Raw genomic sequence first — 17,814 nt, 5'->3', positions numbered from 1 at the left:
CTTGAGATCATTCAAAAGCTCCTCCTGTGTAGTTTTGGGCTGATCCATCACTATTCTTATGATCATACTTACCCCATGAGGCAAACTCTTGCATGAAGCTTAAGACCAAGGGTGAATGATGGTTATTTTGTATTTCATCCATTTGTGAATAATCACTCACAGTTTTCTCCTTCTGAACCCAGCTTCTTGTTGATGGTCTTGTAGCCCATTCCAGCCTTGTGCAGGTCTATGATCTTGTCCCTGACTTCCTTTGACAGCTCTTTGGTCTTGCACATGATGGTGATGTTTGATTGGAAGAAAGAGATTCCTGTAGACAGGTGTCTTTTATACACATAACGAGTTGTCATTAGGAGCACCTTCTTTAAAATACTCCTATGAGAACAATTATAGACCCTTAATTTCTTTGTAAGTGAAAAAACTTACAAAATCTTCAGGGGATCAAATAATGCTTTTCGCCACTGTATTTGTAGAGAAAATGTAAGCTTTATGTGACAGACAAGTCACATTTTAAAAGGAGAAGTATAGCCAAACCTCTTAGTTCTACACTCCTGTAACTTAAATTCAACTGGCAGCAGGCTAAAGCCCGCTGTCAGCTGACATTACAAAGCTGGTCTGGGCTCTGCAGGGATCCTGACAATGTTGAATTCCCCCCAAAACCTGGACCGCTGGCTCAGCCTCTTTCACAATCCGGCGTTCCAGTGAGCGCTGGAGGGGCAGAGCAAACAGCAGTGACTGTCACTGCTTTGTGCTCAGAGCAGACTCAAGAACTGAGTGATTAGCCATCTTTGAACACTCAGGTCTCAGAGCTGGCGGGGGACAGCTGCAGCATCGGTCCATCTAGGTATGTGTGCTGGTATAATAATTTCATACCTCCAAAAGGCTGAAGTGAACTCCAATCAGATAAGGCATAGGGGCACTGCAAAACAAACGACAAAAAGATAAAGATTACTTGACCAGAAAAATACTAAGACAACTAACAATAAAAAATCATTGCATTATGGTTATTTTTCAGCATCCAGTGGAGTTGGGCTGGCTCTACTCCTGTGTATGTATACAGTATGGCTGCTATGCTTCAGCTTTGCATACAATGCATCCACAGTGATAAGAAATATTTGGTTATCAGCAAATTAACCCCTTCGTGACTGAGGGTAAAAAAAATCCTAACGCTTGAATACAATTTTGCAACTTTGATATGCGCTAGTAAACTTGTACATTTCCAGTGAATTATATCTTGTTTTTTCAGAACAAAATGGGCTTTCATGTGGTGGTAAATGGTAATGGATATACTTCAGTGATATCACTGAAAGTGGTCTTCCCTCCCTGCCCGCAAACTCTTGAGGCACGTCACAGGTCCCAAGAGGCTGAAGGATTATTCACTAAGCCCAGTGCGATACCCGCATGCTCAGCCTGCTTTCTACCCTAGACATACCAGTGCCAGGGACCCAAAGACGGGTAAAAAACCGGCTTGGGTGGGGACGACACTGGATCCTTGAAAATATAAGTGCCCTTATATTTTTTAAAGTTAGCAGCTACAGTATATGTAGTTTCTGTATTTTTTTCCCCCCTACAGACTAAAAAAAACTCTTTTAAATAATTAAATAATTTTAATAACATCAATTATTTTCAAATACCTTTTTAAACTAAATCATAAAGCCCTTTACTCATGGTGGATAAGTTGTTAGCACCCTTGGCAGACCTGGCTTTCATGGACAGTATCTACATAGCGAAGAGTGTGTATGTTCTTCACATGTTTCTATGGGGCTAATTTACTAAAAGGTAACAGTGCAAAACCTGATGCAGTTGTGCATAGTAGCCAATCAGCCTTTATCTTCAGCTTGTTTAATTAGGTTTAGACATAAAAAAAAACTGGAAGCTGATTGGTTACTATGCACAGCTGCACCAGATCTTGCACTCTTCAGTTTTAGTAAACCAAACCCTATAGGCTTCGACCAAGTGCACTGGACTTCCTTCCACAATCCAAAAAGGCAGGTAGGTAGGTTAGTTTGCATCTCCCCAGTGTTGCTAAGGATTGTGTAGGAGAGTGGTAGGATAATAGATTGCAGGGACAGAGCGTAACTTGAATTGTTTGTGGTAAATCTGTGTGTGATATGTTGGCCCTATATTTTTGTAAAGGAAATATTACATAAAAATAAAAATGTTTTTGTTTAAGCCATGTACATGATCATGGAGAATGAAGCAGAGGTGCTACCTTCTTTCATATAGTTTCCATTACACTACTCCATTCTGCTCCAATGCTTCAAATTAAAGAGAAGAAACCTTATCAAAGGAAACACCTTGCTTCTGAAGGCCTTACAACAAGTGCATGGATGAACATATGGTTTTTGTTAAAGAATGCTGGTCTAAAAGACTAACTAGGATATTGTTTTTAAATAAGGAACAGTATTAACTTTAACCAGTAAACTATTTTTCCTTATTTACTTCCAATGCCAGAGCAGTGAACATGAAGTCCAATGTCTGACAACCTTAAAGCTGAACCTCAGACAGTCTTCATAGACCAATCCATATTTCAGCTTATGACACAGGCATCCCTGCCAGATACAACAGCCAGGTCTCAGACTTAATTGCAAGCTACACTACAACTGAGCAAAGCGACCTCATCTAAGACCTATTTTAGGCTGTGATTGGATCAAAAGCAGCCATCTCATCTCTCCTATATACAGAATATCGTTCAATGTATCTTAGAAGCAGAGCATTTTTTATATGGCCATACTAGCTCACCTACTATATGCTGAGAAGGGGAGTGGCTCCATACAGGAACGGTACTTTAAATCCCTCAGTTTGTGGATGTAATTTACAGACGGATGCTGCTCCATTGGAATTATAAGAAGTTCTGTTTTGTAGCCATTTTAGATAAAACGGCTCTTTTTGTTGCCGCTCAAATTATAACATGAGTAAAGTTGAAATATTTATGCAAGATTAGGGAAAAAGAGTTGCAGGAAAGCAATTCGTTTATCATCCTATCTGTTACCAGCAAACATCAGAACGTACTGCCTTTATACTAGAAAGAAATGGTTACTGCTCTGTTTATCATGTGTGTCTTCTAACACAGAAAGCTTGAAAATGCGGCATGCAGAAAGGGTTAGGCCCCCCATCTCAGACCAAAGACAGGGTGTTTTGTGTCTTCACTCTACACTGCCAGAATGCCAATTTATAACTGTCGCTGGAATGTCCCAAATTTAATTAGAGGACTAATAAGTCACGGAAAAGTAGCTGATTCAAACTCCCTGGCTGCTGATCTGTCCAAATTAAGTCAAACCGAAGAGATATAAGACAGTTGTAGGCAAATCTGAAGCTTTCTGAATCCTTTTTTTAAACAATTCATCTCTGTACTAAAATAATTAACAAAGATGCAGCACCAACAAATTAATTTGTGTGGTTATTAGAAGTGAACAGACCACCCACATGTCCCAGACCACACTGATGTAGTGACAGTATAATTTTACTTATGTCCCCTTCCCCTTAGGGAATGAAGTATGAATATAACTGCAAATTTAGCAGCAAGAAACCAAACTTTAAAGAATAAAGGATCCCACTATACATTAAATGGGCTGTTAGTATATTTGCTTTCATTCTACAGAGCCAAAGACTTGCCACGTGATTTTCCAGTTTCATATAGAAGGAATCATCATCAGGAATACATGTAATGACTTCTCAACCAAACAGTATAGCAGAGGTTTGCTTTTAATGATCAAATCTACTTAAAATTAATACCAAGTTAAACTTTAACCACTTGCCTTCTGTGCACTTAAACACCCTTCCCATCCAGGCCAATTTTCAGCTTTCAGTGCTCTCACACTTTGACTGACAATTGCGCGGTCATGCTACACTGTACCCATATGAAATTTTTATCATTTTTTTCACACAAATAGAGCTTTCTTTTGGTGGTATGTAATCATCTCTGGGTTTTTTATTTTTTACAAAAAAAAAGAATAAAGACAGAAAATTTTGAAAAAAAAAAGTTTTTCTTATTTTCTGCGAGTAAATTTTGAAAATAAATTTTTCTCCTTCACTGATGTGCGCTGATGAGGCGGCACTGATAGGCTGCACTGATGGGCACTGATGAGGTGGCACTTATGGGCACTGATGAGGTGGCACTTATGGGCACTGATGAGGAGGTACTAATATGCCGCACTGATGAGCACTGATAGGCGGCACTGATAGGCGGCACTGATAGGCGGCACTGATAGGCATTGATAGGCAGCACTGATGAGCACTGATAGGCGGCACTGCTGGGCACTGAGAGGTGCCACTGCTGGGCACTGAGAGGTGGCACTGCTGGGCACTGAGAGGTGGCACTGCTGGGCACTGAGAGGCGGCACTGATGGGCACTGATAGGCGGCACTGATGGGCACTGGCGGATGGCACTGGACGGGTGGCACTGATGAGCGGCACTGATGGGCAGCACCACACCCACACTCAGTGCCCATAGTGCTGCCAGTCAGTGCTCATCAGTGCCTAGATGAGCAGGCACCGATGGGCACTCACTAGCAGCACTATGGGCACTGATTGTGGGCATTGATGGGGGGCACTGATGGCGGGCACTGTGGGCACTGATGGGGGGGCACTGTGTGTGTGTTTTTACCTTTAGTAATCAGGGCACTGGTGATCAGTGCCCTGATTACATTCTCCTGTGTCCCCGGCGCTGTGAGGCTCCCCCTCCTTCCTCACACTGCAGGCTCCGTGTGAGGAAGGAGCACCGGCGATGAGAGATGATCTCATATGTTTACATATGAGATCATCGCTCATTGGACGGCCCGATCACGTGGTGAATGGCCGCTGTGATTGGCCATTCACCACGATCTGTGATCGCCCGACACAGATTTCCCCCGCAGCGCGCTCGCGGGAGCGTGCGGGGGGCGTGTCACTGGGAGGCCGTTTAAAAACGGCCTCCCGAAAATTCAAGTCCGCGCTGCAGCCGTATATAGGCTGTAGCGCGGATGGGGGAAGGTTAAAGAAAAAAGGACGATGATCATGACAACACCACTGCTAGTGGATAAACAAATAACTTGCTAAGACTGACTGAAATTAAGTCAATGGTTTGAGGGAAGTATTTGGAATGTTTGTGTCTCACAAGTTTCTCTCCTAAAATAATTAAAAGACAAAAGGGAGGGATTTACTAAAAGAGAGTGCAAATCCTGGTCCAGCTCTCCATAGAAACCAATCAGCTTCCAGGTTTTATTGACAAAGCTTAACTGAACAAGCTGAAGTTAGAAGCTGATAGGCTACCATGCACAGCTGCACCAGATTCTGAGAGCTCCAATTTTATTAAATCATTCCCAAAGCCAGTCTGGCTTTGAAAGGTATTTATTTGAACTACTGGCTTTTTTGTAATCCTGAAATTCTGGACACCTGAAGTGAAAGAAATCGAGTAAAAAATGTTCTCAACAGCAACCATGGCTTTGAATTTAACTGACCTTGTTTCCCCATTAACTCAAAAGGGGAAGGTCCGCTCTTCCTTCTCTTTCCTCCATCATATTTGGAATTTTTTTTGGTTTTGGCAAGCACCCGCTCCAACTTATTATTATACAGGATTTATATAGCGCAACAGTTTGCGTAGCGCTTTACGATATAAAGAGAGACAGTACAGATACAATAAAAAACAAGAGGGTTAAGAGGGCTCTGCTCAAAAGAGCTTACAATCTAATAGGGTGGGGCAAGTGGTACAAGAGGTTTTAACTGTGGGAAATGAGCTGATAGAAGTTTTAAAAGTTCAGTTAGTTGGAGGAGTGATAGGCTTCTCTGAAGAGATGAGGTTTAGGGATCGCCTAAAGGCAGCCAAAGTAGGAGATAGCCAAACAGACTGAAGTAGAGAGTTCCAGAGGATGTGAGATGCTCTAGAGAAGTCCGAGCATGAGAGGAGGAGTCAACAGAGCTTGAGAGCAGGAGGTTTTTAGAGGAGCTGAGAGGACGGTTTGGGTGATATTTGGAGACACGATTGGTGATGTAGCTTGGGGCAGAGTTGTGAATGGCTTTGCAAGTTGTTGTTAGTATTTTGAATTTTATTTGATAGGCAATCAGAAGCCAGTGGAGTGACTGGCACAGAGGGGATGCAGACACTGAGAGGTTGGTGAGGTAGATGAGTCTGTATCACGTACCTGGTGGAGACCAAGCTGTAGAGGGGGCTTCTCTTGCACCTCCTGTCCAACACCCCTGATAGAGATGACAGGCGGTGTAGGACACAGAGTGGCACGAGGGCCGGAATAGCAGGAGATGTCTTGGCAGAAGACTGATGGCTGTGGATCACCGGATGAACACCTGAAGCTGGAACTCGGTGATGCTGGATGAGAAGGCAGGAGCGAAATCGGAACACAAGCCAAGGGGTTGTCAACAGCCGGACAGCACGGGTACAGGAACGTGAGGCAGAAGCGGAGTCAGGATACAAGCCGAAGTCGGTACACAGTCTGGCAGCAAGGTACAAGGCATAAGGCAAGGCAGGGTCAAACACAGGCTGAGGTCACAAGGCAGGCAGGAATCCAAGGAGAGTCAAAAGGCAAGCCGGGTCGGTATAACGGGAAATCCACAAGCAGGTCAGGGCACAGGTAAACAGGAACACAAGCTGAAAGACCACTCAGCAATGTGCTCCTGTCACCGCCTGGTATAAATAGGCCGTTTGGCGCCAATTGCGTGCGCACGTTGCGTACGCACGTTCGCGTGTCCGCGCATTGGCGCGTTCGCGCATTGGCGCATGCGCATTCGCACATTGCTTCCCGTGTGCCTGGGCACGCGCACTGAGCGTCTCTTACATTGCCCCCCCCCCAATGGGCGGCCTCCGGATGCCCATCTGCAACATCTTCTCAGGATGAAGCTGAAAAAAGGTTTGAATTAGATCCGTAGCACGGAGGTTGGCTTCTGGTTCCCAAGAATTTTCTTCCGGGCCATAGCCCTTCCATTTAATTAGGTACTGGACAGTACCTCCTCTTTTCCTACAGTCTAATATTGCTTCAACCTCGTATTCTTCATTGCCATCAATAGTTTCAGGCGGAGGTGGATCCGACTCTCGGTCAGGAAATGGATTGGGCCTGGTAGGCTTCAGTAGGGATACATGGAAAACAGGGTGAATTCTGTATGTTTCCGGTAGTGAAAGTTCATAGGCAGCAGGATTGATTTGTCTCTTAATAGAAAATGGACCGATATATCTAGGCCCCAGTTTCTTAGACGGACATGACAGTTTTAGATTGATAGAGGATAACCAAACCTTGTCTCCCGGTCTGAGGTTTAGATCTCCCCTCCTCTTCCTATCAAAAAATTTTTTGTTGTCTTGCTGTGCTCTGACAATGGCATCTTGCAATAATTTGTTGTTGGTTTGCAGAAATGTAGCTTTTTCCTGGACTGCGGGAACCAAGGAATCAGGTATTACGTCAGGCATAAAGGCTGGGAAGTACCCATAGTTTGCAAAAAACGGGGCTTGACCCGTGGCTGAATGCACTGCGTTATTATATGCAAACTCTGCTAGGGGTAAAAGTGATGCCCAGTCGTCTTGTGAGAAAGATGAAAAACACCGGAGGTACTGCTCCAGGGTCTGGTTTGTACGCTCCGTTTGCCCGTTTGTTTGCGGGTGATAAGCTGAGGAAAAGTACGTGTCAATTTTTAATGTTTTGCAAAGGCCTCTCCAGAATCTCGAAGTAAATTGCACCCCTCGGTCTGAAGTGATATTACTAGGAACCCCGTGGAGCCGAACCACTTCCTTGATGAAGGTTTGGGCAGTTTCCATTGCTGAGGGAGTTCCCAACATAGGGATAAAGTGGGCCATCTTTGTTAGTCTGTCGACCACCACAAAGATGGTCGTGAATCCTTCAGACAGAGGGAGCTCAACGATAAAGTCCATGTTTATCATTTCCCAAGGCCTCTTGGGAATGGGCAAAGGTCTTAGCAAACCCCAGGCTTTGGCCTTGTCATTCTTGTTCCGGATGCAGATTGTACAGGTGCTAACATAATTACGGCAGTCGGACCTCAGACCAGGCCACCAAAAGGACCGTTGTACCAGGTCAACCGTTTTAGATATCCCAAAGTGCCCTGCCAAGGGGTGATCATGGCACAGGCCGAGGATCTTGGCACGTAGACCTGGAGGTACAAACACTTTTTGGTTATAGAAAAACAGACCTTCTTGTTCCTGAAGGCACATACCTGATGGTAAAACATCCCTTGTGGATGCCTGCTTCAGCTGCGTTAACAGATCCGCTTGCAAAAGTAGAAAACTTTGGGATGGCAGGATTGTGTCTACTGGGTGACACTCTTCGTCCTCTGGGTACATGCGGGAAAGTGCATCAGGTTTGCCATTCTTGGAGCCTGGCCTGTAGGTGATATGGAAGGTAAAACGAGAAAAGAACAGTGCCCACCTGGCTTGACGTGGTTTCAGTCTCTTAGCTGTTCGGAGGTACTCCAGATTTTTGTGGTCGGTAAAGATCAGGATAGGGTGAGATGCTCCTTCTAATAGGTAGCGCCATTCCTCCAAGGCCGCCTTGATGGCCAGTAATTCCCGGTCTCCAACATCGTAGTTCCTTTCTGCTGGGCTGAGTTTCCTGGAAAAGAAGGCAACAGGATGAAGAAGAGATCTCGTACCTGAACGCTGTGACAGGATGGCACCTATGGCATTTTCTGAAGCATCCACCTCGAGAACATAGGGCAGAGCGGGATTTGGGTGTCGTAAGATAGGTGCAGTAGTGAATAGGATCTTCAACTGGTCAAACGCAGCTTGTGCTGCCGGTGTCCATTGGAAACGGGTGCCTTGCCTTGTTAGCTGGGTGACTGGAAGCATAATGGCGGAGAAGTTCTTGATAAACTTGCGGTAAAAATTAGCGAAGCCAATGAACCTTTGTGTGTTCTTCCTGTCTGTGGGAGTGGGCCATTCGAGGATCGATTTGACCTTTTGGGGGTCCATGGAGATCCCAGAAGTGGAAATGACGAGTCCCAAGAATTGGATTGATTCCTTTTCAAACTCGCATTTCTCAGCCTTTGCGTATAATCCATGGTCTCTTAGGCGGCCGAGAACCTTCTTGACATGTTCACGGTGCATTTCAATGGAACCTGAAAAGATAAGAATATCGTCAAGGTAGACAATCATAAACAAATCAAGGAAGTCTCTGAAAATATTGTTTACGAAATGCTGAAAAGTAGCTGGAGCATTGCACAATCCAAAGGGCATGACAAGGTACTCGAAGTGGCCGAATCTTGTGCGAAAGGCGGTCTTCCACTCGTCGCCCTCACGGATCCGTACTAGGTTGTATGCTCCACGTAGGTCAAGTTTTGTGAATACCGTGGCTGCCCTGAAACATTGGAAAAGTTCAGGAACTAAGGGCAGGGGGTATCTGTTTTTGACAGTAACCTTGTTCAACTCCCGATAATCAACACAGGGGCGTAGAGAATGATCCTTTTCAACGAAGAAAATACCAGCCCCTGCGGGGGACGTAGAGGGCCGGATGAAGCCTTTTTTCAGGTTTTCGTCGATGTAAAGGCGTAATGCCTCAAGTTCTAGTTCAGAGAGGGGGAAGATAAGCCCAAACGGTATTTCAGCACCTGGTAAAAGTTCAATTGGGCAGTCATACGACCGGTGAGGTGGTAGGATGTCTGCTTTCTGTTTATCAAAGACTTCCAAGAACTCATGGTAAGCTGCAGGCACAAGTTGGGATGCAGAGGGATCAAGTTGCAGGCCCAAAAGTGATGCAGGTTTCCCCGGACTGGGCTGGAAGCAGTTTTGTTGACAATAGGTGGATGGAAATGCCACTTCTCCTGACTTCCAGTTTATCTGAGGATTGTGTGCTTGTAGCCATGGGATACCGAGAATGATAGGGAACAGAGGAGATGGGATAATATCCAAGCACAAGTATTCTCGGTGGCCTTTATTAGAGATAGCCAGTAATGGGCAGGTTTCTTGGGTTATAGGCCCGGACTTGAGATGGGATCCGTCAGCTAGATGGATAGATAACTGACGGGTTTTCGCTTGCAGAGGGATCTGATGACGCTGAGCAAAGTCACTGTCCATGAAACAGCTGCAAGCGCCGGAGTCAATAATGACTGGGACTTGGATGGTCTTTCCGAGAATCTGTAGTGAGAGAGGTAGAGTAATGTGAGTGGACAGATCCTTCCCAGAACTGTTTGCAAGGTAAGAAGGAAAAGCAAACTGAGACTTACTAGGCCGCACCGGGCAGGTCTGAAGGTAATGTCCGGCTTCCCCACAATAGAGGCATAAGTTGTTCCGGCGTCTTCGCAATCTCTCCTCAGTGGTTAGTGGAGAACGTAAAAGTCCGAGTTGCATGGGCTCCACACTGGAGGTTGTGGGGAAAGCGACAGGTGGACGAAAAGCCGGAGGTGACGGCACTTGAGGCAACATCCAGGTAGGTCTGGAACTTCCAGCTCTTTCCACTCTTCGCTCCCTGATCCTGCGGTCAAGCTGGATAGTAAGACTAATAAGGTCATCAAGAGAATCAGGCGTACCCACTCTGGCAAGTTCATCCTTAAGGCCCTCTGATAGGCCAAGACGGAATTGATGCCGTAAGGCTGCATCATTCCAGCCTGTATCAGAAGCCCATCTGCGGAATTCAGCGACATAGTCCTCAGCAGGGTGGCGGCCTTGTTGTAGTGTATGTAGGGTTGCTTCGGCTGTAACAGATCGCTGGGGGTCGTCATAAAGCTGCGCCATCGCTTCGAAGAATGATGAGATGGTGTTCAAGGCTATATCATTTTGTTCCAGGAGACGGTGGGCCCAGGATTGCGGCTCTCCGAGAAGTAGAGAGATTACGAACCCCACCTTGGTGGATTCAAGTGAGAAAGTCCGTGGCTGCAGGGCAAAGTATAGCTCACAAGAATTCCTGAAAGCCCGGAATTTGTGTCGGTCACCCGAAAATCGTTCTGGAGCAGGTACCCGAGGTTCCGGTGGTGGCAAAACCACTGAAGGTGTAGATAGAGCCCGTTCGGGCACGGAGGACCCAGGTGCCGGGGTTGCCGGGGTAGAAGCCATGGATTGGATGCGACCCTCTAATTGGAAGTAACCCTCTTGCAAGGATTTGACTGCTTGGGTAAGCGAAGCAAGTTGCTGGCATACTGTCTCTAGAGGTGAAGCCCCTCTTTCGGTCTCCGACATCTGGCTGAGTGGTACTATCACGTACCTGGTGGAGACCAAGCTGTAGAGGGGGCTTCTCTTGCACCTCCTGTCCAACACCCCTGATAGAGATGACAGGCGGTGTAGGACACAGAGTGGCACGAGGGCCGGAATAGCAGGAGATGTCTTGGCAGAAGACTGATGGCTGTGGATCACCGGATGAACACCTGAAGCTGGAACTCGGTGATGCTGGATGAGAAGGCAGGAGCGAAATCGGAACACAAGCCAAGGGGTTGTCAACAGCCGGACAGCACGGGTACAGGAACGTGAGGCAGAAGCGGAGTCAGGATACAAGCCGAAGTCGGTACACAGTCTGGCAGCAAGGTACAAGGGCATAAGGCAAGGCAGGGTCAAACACAGGCTGAGGTCACAAGGCAGGCAGGAATCCAAGGAGAGTCAAAAGGCAAGCCGGGTCGGTATAACGGGAAATCCACAAGCAGGTCAGGGCACAGGTAAACAGGAACACAAGCTGAAAGACCACTCAGCAATGTGCTCCTGTCACCGCCTGGTATAAATAGGCCGTTTGGCGCCAATTGCGTGCGCACGTTGCGTACGCACGTTCGCGTGTCCGCGCATTGGCGCATGCGCATTCGCACATTGCTTCCCGTGTGCCTGGGCACGCGCACTGAGCGTCTCTTACAGTCTGGCAGCAGCATTCATGATTGACTGAAGAGGGAATAGCATATGGAGAGGTAGGCCTATGAGAAGGGAGTTGCAATAGTCAAAGCGAGAGATAACAAGGAAGTGAATGAGTAGCTTGGTGGTTTCATTCGATTAAAAGGAGCGAATTTTAGAGACGTTATGGAGGTGAAGTCTACAAGATTTTGACAGCTGGATTTGGGGCTGAAAGGAAAGGTCAGAATCTAGGATTACACCTGGTGTGAGGGGAGGGAATGTTGCATTATTGATCTTTATGGAAAAGTAATGGAGGGGGGCACGAGCTGGGTGGATTATTATCAGCTCGGTTTTAGAGAAATTTAGTGGTGCGACATCCATGCTGAAATGTCAGTTAGTAAGTTAATAATGCAGGAGGAGTAAGAAGGTTTGAGGTGGAGAGTGGAGAGACAGATTTGGGCATCACAGCGTAGAGATGATATTGGAAGCTGTGAAAGGTTATCAAGTGATCAAAATCAAGTGAGGTGTAGATCGAGAAAAGAGCTTTGCAGGACCCCTACAGAAAGAGGAAGTGGAGAGGAGGAGACAGAGTTATAGGTAACACTGAAAGAGCATGGTGATAGGAGGAGAACCAGGACAGAGCAGAATCTTGGCCAAGGAAGTGGAATTTATTGAGAATGAGCAGGTGGCCAACAGTATTAAAGGCTGCAGAGAGGTCTAGTAGTAAGATTATGGAGTAGTGGCCATTGCTTTTAGCAGTTAGTAAGTCATTAGTAAGTTTTAGTAGGGCAGCTTCTGTGGAGTGCTGTGAGAGCAAGCCAGATTGTAAAGGGTCAAAAGGGTTGTTTTCAGTGAGTTAGGAGCTAAGATGGTTGTAGACTAAGTGTTCTAAAACGTTAGAGGTGAATGGGAGCAAGGAGATGGGTTTTAAGTTGTTCAGGTGGGTGGGGTCCAGTAGGGGCTTTTTAGGCATGGGAGTGATCTGTGCATGCTTTTGAGGGGAGGGGAAGGTGACAGTAGATAGGGAGAAATTGAAGAGCAAAGAAAGGACAAAATAAGAGGGGAGCAGTAGTAGTTTGAGGAAACAGGATCCAAGGGGGCAAGTGGTTGGGTGGGCATCTGAGAAAAGTTTGGTAGTAGTCAGTTCAAAAGAGGAAAGTGTTGACTGTGCTGTCACATAAGGTGTGTTAAGTGGGGAAGATATCTGTACAGTGGAGGTGTCCTCACTTATTGCATTAATCTTGTTTTTGAAGTGATTGGCAATCTCTTGGGCAGTGAGTGAGTTAGTCGGTAGATGGGGTGGGGGACAAAGCAGAGAGTTAAAAAGGTAGAGAAGAGCCAATGAGGACTGGATGACAAGGAATAAATAAGAGTGACAAAGTAGGTTTGTCTGGCAGCATGTAGGCAGGAATTGTATTTTGAGATTTCTGGTGTCGTCAGTTTGCCAGGGCTGTAACGGTCTGGGCCTGATTGTGCGTGTAGTTAGAAGAGCAAGTGTGCCCAGTGAGGATGAGAGTGAATGGTTGTAGAAAGAGTGGGCCAAGTCCCAGTGGGAAGAAAGGCATAAAGTGGCAAGGAGTCACAGCTGGCTTTCCACAGTTGACTTGTCGCTGCCAGGGACATGAAGACTAGTAAAGAACTGGCCCAGGTGAGGATGGCACTGGATCCCTGGACGGATGAGTGTCTGTTTATTAAAAGTCTGCAGCTACAGTTTTTGCATATCGGCCCCTGATATATCGGCATTGCCAGAAATAGATACCTAAACCGTCATGCTTTAAAATTGCTTCTACCCATGGAATAGCGGCAAACTAGGGTGCTGAAAATCCTCCATAGGCGATGCTTATAACGCCTTTACAGGTTAACAGTTTAGAGTGGCACAAGAAGTCTGGTGCTAGAATTTTTGCTCTTGCTCTGACGTTCACGAAAATACCTCACATGTGTGGTGCGATCACCATCTACATACCGTATATGTGTGCGGGAGTAACGTATGCATTCGCTTTTGCGTATATGCACAGAGGGACGGGGTGCTTTAATTTTTTTTTATTATTTCAAACAAATTTTTTCTTTTTTAACAACATCCCTTGTGACAGCATGGGTTGTGACAGGTCCTCTTTATGGAGAGATTTGGGGTCTATTAGACCCCAAATCTCTCCTCTGGCCCCCCATGCAGCCTTTCACAATGGGACCGGAGAGCCCGGGAGAGGTGGCGAGATTGGTCAGATCGGCTGCTTCTCTGGCCGCTAATGGCCTGGTAAACAAAGGAGCGGAACCGAAAGTGACGAAAACTCGTCGCTCCCGGTTTCCAGGGAGAGGGGAACAATGTCAGTTCCTCTCTTTCTGTCCCAGGCAGCCATCGCAGCTGGCCGCATCTCTCCGACTTTCACAATGGGACCGGAGAGCCCGGGAGAGTTGGCGGCGGGAGGGGGGTGGGATCCCCTTCCGCCACCCGCAGAAGTGACCCATTTTTGCCCATTTTTTTGCCCATTTTTGTTTAATGCTCCAAACATAAAGAGGAACTTTACCTATAACAGTTTGAGAACAATTAATGTTCTTTAACCACTTCCTGCCAATAGGACATCCTATGATGTCCTGGACTCGAAGTGGAGATATCTGGATGATGCCTGTAGCTACAGGCACCATCCAGATATTTTTAATTTCAGCTGGAGATTTCCTGTGCTACCTTCATGTGATTTACAGTGCAATTTGGCCCCAAAACTGCAGCTCTTATGTTCACAGTCGGCAGTAGTCAGGACCTACCAAAAGTAGTCCAAGGAAGGAAGACTGACAACGGAGTCATGGGCAGCCAAGGCTCATTGATGCAACTGGAAAGTGAAGACTGGCCCATGTAGTCTGATCCAATAGAAGAGCTACTGTAGCTCAAATGCTGATTCCAATAGAAAGGCGCCAGAACACACAGTGCATCACAGTTTATTGCATATGGGGCTGCGTAGCCACAGACCAGTAAAGGTGTCCATGCTGACCACAACCAAAAGCACCAACAATGGGCAGGTGGGCCTCAGAACTGGACCACAGATCAATGAAAGGAGGTAGCCTGGTCTGATGAATTCAAGAATGGTTTGAGGAACACAACAATGAGTTTAAGGTTTTGGCTTGGCCTCCAAATTCTCTAGATGCAATTGAGCATTTGTGGGATGTGCTGGAAAAACAAGTCCAGTCCATGGAGGCCCTACCTTGCAATTTACAAGACTTGTCTTAAAGGATCTACTACTGACAGTTTGGTGTCAGATACCACAACATACCTTCAGATGTCTAGTGGAGTTCACCCTTCAATGGGTTATAGTGGGTGGTCATAATGTTATAGGCGCTTGGTGTACATTATAGTTTCCAAACAGAGGAAAACTCGGTATACCTGGAATAATTTATGCAACACTACCGCCACCAAAATAACCTTGGTCTTCTATACTAGCTAACCAGAATATCGTCTTGCAAACACATGCGTAAAGATTGGAAAAGACAGAGTAACTATTTATTGGAAAAGACAGATTTCTTATGTATTGGGACATTATCTTAGATCTCTGACAACAGCCCTGAAGCTATGGATTTGGTGAAAGCAAATATCATGTAAAAATATGACTGGGTTAGAAGGAACTAAAATCTTTTTATTCTAACCTGGTTTACATGCATTCTGCCTTCTGATAAGGCACCAGAAGTAAAAAAAAAAAAAAAAGGAAATGTGAAAGTATTAAAACCCTTGTTCATTTAGTCAGAAGCTGAGAGGAGAACACTAACACTATGATAAACAAGCCTGTAGATCAGATATAGGGTTTTCTTAACAACTGTTGTGTACATTAAAATTATATAAATTGCCTCTTAGAACATTATTAAACGCTTCACGCCCAGGCCTTTTTCTGACATTTGTTGCTTACAAGTTAAAATCAGTATTTTTGCTAGAAAATTACTTAGAACCCCCAAACATTATATAACGGAATTTTTGTAAAATCTTACCTGTAAAATTCCTTTCTCTGAGTCCTCCGACAGTCGCCGCCTCTCCATATTCGTCACTATTGGGGTTATTGACCTTTGCTCCGTAGGAGTGCTAGGCAACAGAATATATTAATATCAAAGCTTTTAGCATATCCCACCCCCAGGGGGTGGTCCCCTCAGTCAATACCTCCTCACTTCCTGCATACTAACTCAGTTTCAGTAGAATAGCAGTAGAGTACATAAATAAACCCCAAAAGAGGGGCGGGGGCGGCGACTGTCGGAGGACTCAGAGAAAGGAATTTTACAGGTAAGATTTTACAAAAATTCCGTTTTCTCTTACGTCCTCCGACAGTCGCCGCCTCTCTATATTCGTCACTATTGGGGACGTCCCATAGCAGTGTAGACATGAGGGGTGGAAAAAAACGCGCCCAAAGCAACGCAGTACCCACATCAGGAAAGGGAACCTTACCAAGGTAAGAAAACCACCTGGTAACATGAAAAAAAGCTTGCTCAACAGCAGCAACAAAACCCAGGAAACACAAGTGACCTAGGGATAAAAACATCCCAACAGCCAAGGGCCCAAAACAAGGGACCCTAAGGCACAGCTGCACTAGGAACGTTGCGGCCAAGGGAAGCATCAGCCGATGCCTGAACATCCACTTTGTAGAATTTTGAGAAAGTGTGAACGGACGACCAAGTCGCCGCCTTACACACCTGGGCCACAGAAGCCCCAAGATGACAGGCCCAAGACGTACCCAGAGATCTGGTAGATAGCCAAAAACTGCTGATGTTTCTATATGTCCAAAATTTAGGCGTTATAGATACATACAAAATAAATCACCACTATGAATAAAGTGTCCAGTGCATCCTATGTGTCTTCCTATTGAATGTGCAATACTAAAAGATAATACAAATAAATAATAAATAATTGTGCTGAAAAGTGAATATAGAATAAGTGAAATTTGGTATGATGAGAAAATTAGATGAAATGTATGAATTAAAAAATAGATAAAGGGGTGGATTTGTACAGAATAAAAATAAATATATAAAAAATATAAAAATGGATCCACTTAAAGTATGACTTAAATAAGGTGCACAATAGGTAGATAAATATTATAGCAGCAATGATACAAGAATAAATAAGTCCGTTACACCTAAGAAAGAACAAATAGTCCCACAATGCAAGAAAATTCCTAAAAAACTTGGCAAAAAAAGGTGACTTGAGTGCAGGTGTTCTGATGAAATATTAAAGGTGCTCAGGTATATGGTGACCGTTCAGTGCTCCCCGCACCCCTTGGACCGCACTCACCAGAACTATGTACCCCTGCAGGGGTATCAGGCCTTGTCTATAATCCTGGATCTTCTCCACTGACCATCAAAGTGGTTGGGTGGTCCGATTATCTACCCGAATCTTGTGAACCAGGTTCCTTGATGTTAGGGTCCGAAGGTGTATCGATATATGGGGGAAGAAGGCTCACATAGAGTAGTACTGCTAAGTTTTAAAATACTTTATTGTATATAAAAATTAGGTACTCACAAAGGGAATAGAGGGTAATGGCATAGAAAGCAATAATAGCGCACTTCCGGGACGCCGTGCGTTCCACAGGGCGGATGTGCGTTCCACTTAGGCGGATGTGACGCGATGACGCTCTACGTACGTTTCGTCGTGATGACGTCTTCAGGAGTAGCGTCATCACGCCATCTCCGCCTATTTATACCAGCATGGTAAACAAGGCTCGATGCGTGCTCCAATCGGAATGCCGGGCAAGACATCCAATAGAAAAAAGAGAGAGGACGCACGCTGTTGCCGGGTAGAACTATATATTTTGGAACTTAGGGAACTTAGGGAACTAAGTTCCAAAATATATAGTTCTACCCGGCAACAGCGTGCGTCCTCTCTCTTTTTTCTATTGGATGTCTTGCCCGGCATTCCGATTGGAGCACGCATCGAGCCTTGTTTACCATGCTGGTATAAATAGGCGGAGATGGCGTGATGACGCTACTCCTGAAGACGTCATCACGACGAAACGTACGTAGAGCGTCATCGCGTCACATCCGCCTAAGTGGAACGCACATCCGCCCTGTGGAACGCACGGCGTCCCGGAAGTGCGCTATTATTGCTTTCTATGCCATTACCC

The 17,814-nt window shown here is 45.6% G+C and overlaps 1 protein-coding gene across 4 annotated transcripts in view; it reads right to left on the bottom strand.

Annotated features, from left to right (window-relative positions):
- DENND1B (DENN domain containing 1B) overlaps nt 1-17,814 on the bottom strand; it is a 383,468-nt gene that overhangs the window by 99,087 nt on the left and 266,567 nt on the right. For all 4 annotated transcript variants that reach the window (XM_082265591.1, XM_082265593.1, XM_082265592.1 and 1 more), the window contains one exon: nt 871-916. In XM_082265591.1, coding sequence (XP_082121717.1) covers nt 871-916 — 46 coding nt within the window. The remainder of the gene's footprint in view (nt 1-870; nt 917-17,814) is intronic.

This window comes from Pelophylax lessonae, assembly GCF_965119305.1.
Source record: "Pelophylax lessonae genome assembly, chromosome: 8".
Lineage (NCBI taxonomy): Eukaryota > Metazoa > Chordata > Amphibia > Anura > Ranidae > Pelophylax > Pelophylax lessonae.
This window is presented reverse-complemented; position numbering and strand designations above follow the sequence as displayed.